The 10,233-nt window shown below is 40.0% G+C and overlaps 1 protein-coding gene across 9 annotated transcripts in view; it reads left to right on the top strand.

The window, feature by feature from the left end:
• LOC125486260 (synaptonemal complex protein 2-like) overlaps window positions 1-10,233 on the top strand; it is a 299,464-nt gene that overhangs the window by 47,581 nt on the left and 241,650 nt on the right. For all 9 annotated transcript variants that reach the window (XR_007264933.1, XM_048613014.1, XM_048613007.1 and 6 more), the window contains 2 exons: window positions 1,247-1,299; window positions 4,837-4,882. Coding sequence is in view for 8 of the 9 variants with exons in the window: in XM_048613014.1 (XP_048468971.1) it covers window positions 1,247-1,299; window positions 4,837-4,882 (99 nt within the window). In the remaining variant the exon portion in view is untranslated. The remainder of the gene's footprint in view (window positions 1-1,246; window positions 1,300-4,836; window positions 4,883-10,233) is intronic.

Raw genomic sequence — 10,233 nt, 5'->3', positions numbered from 1 at the left:
GGCTCCATCCCCGCCTCTTCGACCTGTTTGTTTCCTCTCCTCTATCCATCTTCTACCCACCTCCCACTCTCTCCCTGTTTATTTCAGAACCCCCTTCCCCTCCCCCTTTTCTGATGAAGGGTCTAGGCCCGAAACATCAGCCATGCTGCTTGGCCTGCTGTGTTCATCCAGCTCTGTACCTTGTTGTCTTTGAAATGAATGTGGTTTGAGGCCTTTTTCAAAGAGTTGGTGGCAACGGGCTACCTTAAACAGCCCTTGCCCAGTACCACTTACCACAAATACCATAGGGTTCCTGGCAATGTTCATCTGGGAACATATCACTGCACCAAATCCAATTTACTGACCAACCCCCCCCCCCCCCCCCCGCTCGCTACCTTGATTTGCCTCTTTATTTGGCAGGGCCAGATTTTCAAATGTTCGTTTTTTTTTTCAAATGCCACTATGGTCTTCCCACTATATCTATCCTCCTTTTTCTCGACCCCTGCTTCACATTGGCACTCATTTTAATTTGACCTCCTTGTGTATGCCCGTAGTTACTGTGTCATGCCTTCAACTGCTTATGGGCCTACATGGGAATTCTCTCCCTATTTTCCTTTCTAATTCCTTCCTTTAACTACTTTTTATAGTTCTCAAATGCTTTCTTTTGCCAAGCTTTAAATCCTCTGTCCCAAAATCTTTGTACAGACAGAATGTACAAAGTGGAAATTGCACTTTAAATGTGTTTAATTCAGAAGCTCCTTCACCAACAGCACACTTATTCCATGCCACCTTTGGTATAGTCTGTCTTGGATCTAATGTTGGGAAGTTTTTATTTTGAGGTCGTTTTAGGGGTTGCTGAGGTTTACTACATAACATGTGTGAACATAGGGTTTTTGTTCGTACACAGGATAAGAATGACTGTGATTATTGATTAAACACCTAACTAACCTTTTCCATTTTACCTGCTGACCTCCTCATTGCTACATAATCTGATTTTTATCTTCAAAGGATAGATGAGCCACAATTTGGGGCCAACAAGGTGACTGCAGAACATTAGTTTCTGTACAACCATACCCAATGCCTCCTGTTCATTTTTAGTGATTTTTTTTTTAAGTTGTGCTGCATGTGAGTCAAGTGCTTTGACGTGTAAATGAGGCTGTTTTGTGTGACTATTTATCTTGTGACACGCTGGCTAATATTGTCTTGTATTCAACTGTTGGGTTTCAAAAGATCATGTGATGCATAGAATTTTGTTTTTCTTTTGAAGGATTGTAGAAAATTTCTCAATTCATTAAATGAAAGCCTTCACAGTAAGAGAAGGTAAGATCCTCACTTGGACTTAAAATGTAAGAAACATAGCCTTGATGGATATTTAATATAATATTTTGTCTTCGTTACCATGGAATAAAGAATGAATAGCTGGCTACTTTTGAGGTTCAGGTTTGTATTCATTTCAGGTTAGTGTTTGAACTATTTATTGTGTAAGATGTATGATAACTTGGGTGAATTGTCTATCAGTCAACATAAGAAATTATGTAGCCTCTGCTACTCTTACTCCCATATTCTTCCTCCCAAACACACCTGAAGATGCTGCAATTGACCATGTGTATGTAAGCCTACAGGCAACATTTTGGGCAGAGTGTTTAAAATAACTATTGATTTTATTGTATGACTGTTAATGTATTATTACGCAGATATTTCACTAAAAGCAATTAATCTTTTTTCCAATCGATATGATCGTTGGACAAATCCCTGTAAAAGATATTCAGAAATTACTGTCAATAGCATACATGATAGTTTACTTCTGGTGTCCTGCAGTTGATCCATGACATCCACCCAATTTACATGCTGTTTGTCATCATTGCCTGAAGACACACATTCGTTTTCATGTACACTAATGACACCCACCTCCACCTCACCAGTATCCTTTTTTTGACTTCTCCTCCACAATATTACAAGTCTGCTTATCTGAGATAGTAGGAACTGCAGATGCTGGAGAAAATTTTTCTGATGAAGGGTCTAGGCCCGAAACATCAGCCTTTCTGCTCCTATGATGCTGCTTGGCCTGCTGTGTTCATCCAGCTCTACACCTTGTTATCTCAAAGTCTGCTTATCTGGCCAGTTATTGTATGAACAGAATTTTCCACTAACTACATATTGGTAAGATCAAAATCATTATTTTTGCTTTTCATCTGCACCTATTCAGTAGGTACCAATTACAAGTTTCTATGGAAGTAGTCTCCAGTTAAACCAGCCTGTTCGTAACCTTTCTGACCTTTTGTATTGTAATTGTGCCATCATGGATTACTTAAATTGCCTATCTGTTTCTGCTCAACTACTACAACATTTGTGTATCAGGTTCAGTTCAATTTGTTTGTTGGTGTTCCAGCTGGAATGTCAGGCTTCCAAGAATTCCCTGGCATGTCTGTTTGGCTTATGCGATTTATGGATGTGTTGTCCCAGTCGAATTAGTGCCCTTCTTTGTCAGTGTGTATTGAGACCAGTGAGAATTGGTTGTGTCCCTTGGTGTCTTGTTGGTGTTTGTGTATCCTTTTATTGCCCATTTTCTTCCAGTTTGGCCAATGTAATGTTTCTAGCAGTCCTTGCATAGTATTTTGTATATTACATTACTTTTATTGGTTGTGGGTATGAGGTCCTTTCTGTTTGTTAGTAGCTGTCACAGGGTGGTTATTGGTTTATGGGTGACCCTGATAGCTGGAGTTTGAGTTGTCTTGTGGTCATCTTTGGTTTGGTTTGTCCCTGATGTACAGCAGGGTGACTAGGTGTCTGACCGTGTTGTGTCGTCTTGTTGTGGTTTGTCACAACCAACCACCCCAGCAAACCAAGGCATATAAATAACAAGCGCAACAGAAGACCAATGCTTCACTGGAGGCGCACTGACTGTCACCTAACAACAGGGTGACAAAATGTCTGCAATCAAACACACCGAGCAAGTCTGCAACCTCATCCACAACCTAAGCTACAAATCTTCTCCAAAACTTTAAGCAGTGTGTACTATCTACAAGATGCACTTCAGAAATTCACCAAACATCCTCAGGCAGCATCTTCCATCTAGAAGGACAAGGGCACAGATATATGGGAACTGCACTGCCTTCAAGTTCCCCTCCAAGCCACTCACCATCCTGACTTGGAAATATATTGCCATTCCTTCACCGTCACTGGGTCAAGATCCTGGAATCCTCTCCCTAATGACATTGTGGGTGAACCCACAACTGGTGGACTGCAGTAGTTCAAGCAGGCAGTTCACCACCACCTTTTTAAGGGCAACTAGGTGTGTGTGTGTTAATTGATTACCTGTAGTTAGAGTCTAATTACTTGTAATAAATGGTCGTCAAGTCCAAAACCTGCTCCATGCTTTGTCAACCTGAGACTTAAAAAGTCAAATACATTCAAATCTTTGCACGCATTTTTAAAATCTTTAACTTTTAGTAACCACAGCAGGAATAAGTTTTTGATTTCTAACTAACCCAGAGTGTCATGACAATAAGCATGTTCCTTTTGATCTAGTACTATCTGACCCTGTTATCTGTGGAGTTTAGAAGTGTCAGAGGTGACTTAATTATAACATAAAAGATCCTGAGAGGGCTTGACCAAGTGGATGTTTCTTCCTGTGGAAGGATCTAGATCTTGGGGTCAGTTTGAAAATAGTGTCATCCATTTAAGAATGTGTGGTTTATGTCTCTGGAATTCCCTTCCTCAAAAAGCAGTGGATACAGGATTTTTAAGGCAATTCTTGATTTACCTTTCATCCTCTTGGTAATCAGGCATATGCAGGAAAGAGTTGAGGTTAAAATTAGCCATGATCTCATTGAATGGCAGAACAGGCTCAAAGACCTTTTAGCGGGCTACTCTTGTTCTATGTTCATGCTATCTGACCTAATATCCCCTTGTGATCTTACACACCCTGGATCAGGTGGGACTTTGAACCTGGCCCTGACATCAGGGGTGGTACAGTAGCTAAGTGGTTAGCACCGCTGCGCCTCACTGCCAGGGACCTGGATTCAATTCCACCCTTGGGTGTCTGTCCGTGTGGAGTTGGCATGTTCTCTGTGTCTGTGTGCATTTCCATTGGGTGCTCTTGTTTCCTCCTGTCCAAAGATGAGCAGGTTAGTTGAATTATCATGGTAAAAGCACAGGTTGCAGGGATGGCAGGAAACTCTTTGGAGGGCAGTGCAGGCTCGGTATGCTGAATGACCTTTTTTTTTCTGCTCTGTAGGGATTCTGATTCTACTACCACTGCTCCATAAAAGGCCTTCAAAGATTGTTTAGACATTTTCTAATCAACCTGCTCACACACATTTTACAAACCTCAGAAGCTGGTGGGACTTGACCTGCGTCTCCTGGACCAGAAGCCAGGACATCACTACTGTGCCACAAGAGCCCATTGTCAAAATAAAGCTACAAATTTTAAATTAAGCATTTTGTTGCATGGAGTAAGCTTGTATTGAGTTTAGAAAATCAATGGATCAATAAATCATTGAATAACCTTTTCTAAATTCTTCAACTAAAAGTAGATAGAGAAAACTTTGTACTGAGAGAATTAAGTGGAAGCAACTTTAAACCTGGTGCTGGATTGTTTAGGTGTGATGTGGGAAGTGCTCGCTGACTAGGCGTAGTGTGGTTAGAAAATCTGAAACATTTCCTTACAATACCTCCTCACCCCCTCTTCAAAATTTAAAGCTATTGAGCATAAGCCAATTTCAAAACTCAATCTGTCAATCTATGGCAAGGGCCACTTAAGTGCTATGAAGCCAAGGTTGCTAGATCTGAATTGTATGCGACATGATTCATTAATTTCTATTTAAAATTCACTTGATCTTTCATCTGATTTTGCAGAGTTTATACCTATCCATGCAATTCTGCATTCCTCGATTTGAATGAGGTAAGGCTGTTTTAATTATTTTTCAGTCATGCATGAATGTTCCTGCGATTTAATTTCTCCAAATTAGTAATTTGAAAATCCATTTGGCGCACTCTTTGCCTTCAGATTTTGACTATTCTGTGCCTGGAAAAAAAAATCATCAGGCTTATGGTGTCTCTTAATTTTGAGCTAAAGTTCAAAATCAAGCTATTATCTCCATTTATTTTTTCTTTGTCAGGTTGTGTTAACCTGTGACTTAAATAATTGTCACTGTTTGAAAAAAGGTGCGGTGTTCCTGTACTTGATCAATATAGACTCCTCTCACTACAATGGTGGGGATTATCCATTTTTGGTCTGAGACTGTTTATCTATAATTGATATTGAACTTAAAACTATAATTCCGAGTTCAGATTCTGCACCGTTCATTAACAATACTTCAAACTTGCTCACAGTTGCTTCACTGTTTATCTATAAGCTCCAGGTGCCCTGTACAGAGATCTCTTAAATTCAAGCAACACTTCTAGGGGGAAAAAACCCTAGAAATTAAATAGCAGTGTTTGTTTGGTTACAGTAAATTCTGGCCTCTGTTCCCAAATCATGATTGGAAGCAAAGTGAAGTGCCAAAGGAAAGATTAAACAAGACAAGTGAACATTTTTTTTGTGTGGACTTCCCTACAATAACTAAAATACAAAGGAATATTGTTTTATGCGTAAATGTAAATCTCAACACCGAAGCAGGTTTGTTTCATCCAACCTAAGTAGTAAAGCTCAATACCTGTTGATTTCATGTTCTTCTTTTAATTTTTATTTCAAAAATGTACTTAGAATTTATGAATAAACTGTTCCATACGGACTTCACCAAAACAAAGGTGGAATTTGACATACTTCATTAGGGCTTCAATCCAGTTGCCACCACAAAGGCAATTGCTAATGAAAGGAAATTCCTTTTCTTTCCCATTAAAGCAAAAAAAATTGACAGGTCCTTGTAATGTAATGTCTGCTGGAAAAGACCTTGGACAGTGGTCTTTCCCTACTATGCCTTGGCAGCTATCCCAAGCTTTAGTGTCCCTCAGCAAATAACCTTAGAGTTTGTGTCAGTTGGCACAGGCACCCATGTAAATGAAGTTTTTAGAGGGAAATAAAAATCAACCAGATTTCTGCTTTTAATTTCCTGCGATTGCCAGAAATGGCTGTCTAACCCCATAATCGTGTCACTTTTTGTTTAAAGCAAATGATGCCCGTGTATTTTGCCTTCTCCTCCATGCTTAATTTTAACTAACTTTTTGAATGCCAACCATGACCCAAATGTTAATCTCTGTGCCATACCTTTTTTATGTAGCAATATTTTTTCCTAAATCAGGATGGTGTCTTGATGGGCTGTGGTAGAGTTCCCACAACAGCACCCGTTTTGCCCTCTGTCCATACTGAATAAGCAGAAATTTCCTCCAAGTAAGTACTCAGATCAAAACCATAAGCTTAGTTCCTGATTGCAGACACTGTTATTTACCTGCCAATTCTATCATCCTCGCCAGTATCTGAGAATCAACTAGTGTTTGCTCCTGTAGTCACCTCCTGATATGTGTTCAAACCATCACTAAGCCTGTTTCCATCTTTCTAAAGCCACTAGAATCCAATCATCCCTTGGTTGATCTGTTGAAAACCTGATCTGTGCTCTTATTAACTTGAGTTTCCAAATGAATTCCTGACCAATCTCCAGATTCTGCACATTTAGCAATATGATCTCCAGTAATCAAAGAATGGGATCTGTAGCCCAGTTGCTCCTGGTCGTACTCAAATTGGATGTCAAGTAATTAACAGATTATTAGTGAGTAAGCATTACAAAAAAAAAATGTCAATGACCTCCATTAGTTTGAAAGCTGATGGGTAATATTTGGCTAGTGAATTTGTGCCAAAGTTTTTGTTGACTGAACACTCTTGGATGATTATTGTGCACTTTGGATAGATCTTGTTATAGTTCTATTAGAATGTCCTGGTTAGGAGAGTGAGGGACCCTAACTGTCTTTTGTGTTGCAGCTTTCTGTGGTTTTTCTCCATTTAACTAATATGCTATTCTTTTTGGTTCTCCCTTCCAAAATGAACAACTTCACGTTTTCCCACATTATACTCCATTTGCCAACTTCTTTCCCACTAGCTTAACCTAGCAATATATTAACTGCTTTTATCCCTCTCAACTTGCCTCTCCACTTTTTTTGATGTGGAAATTTGGCTACAGTGCATTCACTTCCTTCCAAGTTATTACATTTATATTTTAAGCATTTCTGGTCCTACCACTAAATCCTGTGGAACACTACTGCTCATAGGTCACCAACTGAAAAAGAACCCCTTATCCACACTAAAGGGAAGGTGGTCTTAAATGCATGTGTTTCAGTGCAAGAAGTATAATAGGCAAGGTAGATGAACTGAGCTTTGGTTAGTACTTGGAACTATGACATTGTGTAATGATGATGGAGACTTGACTGAAAGGGGGACAGGATTGGTAGCTGAATGCCCCAGGATATAAATGTTTCAGGTGTGAAAGAAAGGCATGTAAAAAGGGTGTGGGGTGTTATATTACTAATAAAGAAGAATCTCACAGCTGTATTGAGGGAGGATGCATCGGAGGACTCCTGCAGAGAGGCAATATGGATAGAATTTAGGAATAGAAAAGGTGACATCTCAATGCTGGTGTGTATACTACAGGTTTCCCAACAGTCAGCAGGAGATAGTCTCTCTTCTATGTAGGTAGATTTTTGGAAAGATGTGAAAACTGTAGGATTGCTGTAGTGGGTGACTTTTATTGACTAGGATTCACTTCGTGCTAGAGGCTTGGATGGGGTAGAATTTGCAAGGACCATTCAGGAGGGTTTCCTAACACTATGTAACTAGTCCAACTAGGAAAGGGGTTATACTGGACCTGGTTTTGGGAAAGAGCCCGGCCAGGGCCTGTTCCCATGCTCTATTACTCTAGACTCTATAGGAGACTGAGGGATGCTTTTTAGAAGGGAAGGTTGTGACTGCTGCTACTCCACAGGGATCAGTGCTGGGACCTCTGCTGTTTATGATCTACATAGCTGATTTCTTCCAAATCACTTATCTAATTAGAAAGTTTGTGGATGATACAAAGATTTGGTGGAATTGGAGATATTGAGGAGGATTGTTAGAAGATACATCAGTTGAAGGCGTTAGCAGAAAAATGGCAGATGGAGTTTATTCTGGAAAAGTGAGGTGATGCATTTTGGAAGATCAAGCACAGGTGGAAACTATACAGTGAATGGCAGACCCTTAGGAGTATTGGTGTACTGAGGGATCTGGGTGTGTAGGTCCACAGATCACCAAAGTGACAGTGAGGGTAGATAAGGTATTTTAAATAAGGCCTATGGCATGCTTGCCTGTCCTTATACTCAATGAAGGTAAGTTCTATAAAGCTGCAGCATAACTTTAGTTAGGCCATACTTCGAATATTGCATACAGTTCTGGTCACCATACTACCAGAAGGATGTAGATGCTTTGGAGAGGGTACAGAAAAGGTTTACCAGGATGTTCCCTGTTATGGTGGATTTTAGCTATGAAGAAAGTTTGAATAGACTGGGTTTGTTTTCAATGGAACATAAGAGATCGAGGGGGAAACCCAGTAGAAGTTTATAAGATTGTGAATGGCATGGATAGAGTGGAAAGTATGAGGCTTTTTTCCAGGGTGGAGGGGTCAATTACTAGGAGATAGAGGTTCGAGGTGGGGGGTGATGGTGGTGGTTGGTGGTTGGTGTTTGAGATGTGAGGCACGTTTTTCAGAGTGGTGAGTACCTGGAACGTGCTGCCAGAGGAAGTGGTGGATGCAGACACAACAGCATTCAAGAAGCACCCTGGATGAATAAATTAAGAACGAAAGAGGGATACAGATAATTTTAGTATGGAGGGTAAAATGTCTCAATGCAGGCTTGGAATGCCAAAGGGCCCATTCCTGGACACACACTCTTGTTCCTGTATTCTTTGTCCTTGCTGTTTCCTGCCCAGTTTGCTAATTCTCTATCCATGCCAATATGCTATCTCTAACACTGTGGGTTCTACCTTGCAACTTAACCTTTTGTAAGGTACTTTGTGTTGAACTTCTGGAAGTCCAGTACCACTTCTGGTTCCCTCTTCTCTCCGGTTAATTTTGTCTTTGTATCTAACTAATTTATTTTTCAATTTCCCCTTAATGAAGTCATGTTGACTTTACTAGATTAGGTTATGATTTTTCAAATGTTCTGCTATTATTCCATAATTGATTCCAATACATATCTAATAATGTCAGGCTAATCAGCATATAGTCACCCACTTTTTGCCTCCCTTTTTTTGAATAGGGTTGTTATGTTAGCAATTTTCCAATCCTCTGGTACTTCTCCAGAATCCAAGGATTTTTTAAAAATTATAACCAATGCATGCATTATCTCTTATAGCCTCCTCTCTTGGGATCCTAGAATGCAAGCCATCAGAGCCACAGGACTTACTTGCATTTAGTCCCATTTGTTTGTCTAATGCTACTACTTTAGTAATTTGTATTTGATTCCTCTCCCACATTCTTTGATATTAATGGAAGCATTTTCCATTGTAAAAACTGATGCAACATACCTGTTCAACTCCTCTGGAACATAGAAGGCTTTCAAAAATGAGATAATGAGTTGAGAAGAAGTAATGTTCTTATTTGTGTAAAGGGTAATGCTGGTTGGTGTAGGGAATGCTGGATGACAGAAATTGAGACTCTTGTCAAGGAAAAGGAGGGAAATGGAAGGTATAGACAGCTGGGATCAAGTGAACCTTAAATATAAGTAGAAGTCTGTTCAGGAAGGAAATCAGGAGGCAAAGAGGGTACATGAGATAGCTTTAGCAAATGAGTTTAAGGAGAATCCAAAGAGATTCTACAAAGATACTTGAGGGCAAAAAGGAGAGAATAAGGCATCTTTTAAAAATCAACAAGATTGTCTGTCTGTTTCTGGAGCATTGGAGGCTGAGGAGTAACCTTTAAAGAGCCTCATAAAATCATGAGGTGCATGGGTAGGGTGAATGGCCAATGTCTTTTTCCAGTGTAGGGAAGCCTAAAACCAGAGGGCATAGGTTTAAGGTGAAAGGGGAAAGATATGGGAGAGACCTCAGAGGCAATGTTCTCCTGCAGAAGGTGGTGCAAGTATGGAATGAACTGCCAGAGGGAGTGGTGGAGGCTGGTACAATCACAACATTTAAAAGACATATAGATGGGTACATGAATAGGAAGAATTTAGAGGCTGCAAATTATTTACTCAATCTGTACTGAAAACAAATGCTGGAAATCACAGCAGATCGGGCAGCGTCCATGGAGAGAGCACAAGTTAACGTTTCAAGTCTAGATGACTCTCCTC

Source organism: Rhincodon typus, chromosome 2, assembly GCF_021869965.1.
Source record: "Rhincodon typus isolate 14 chromosome 2, sRhiTyp1.1, whole genome shotgun sequence".
In the NCBI taxonomy this organism is placed as follows: domain Eukaryota; kingdom Metazoa; phylum Chordata; class Chondrichthyes; order Orectolobiformes; family Rhincodontidae; genus Rhincodon; species Rhincodon typus.
Note: the sequence above shows the minus strand (reverse complement) of the source record. Positions and strands in the feature narration are given on the sequence as shown.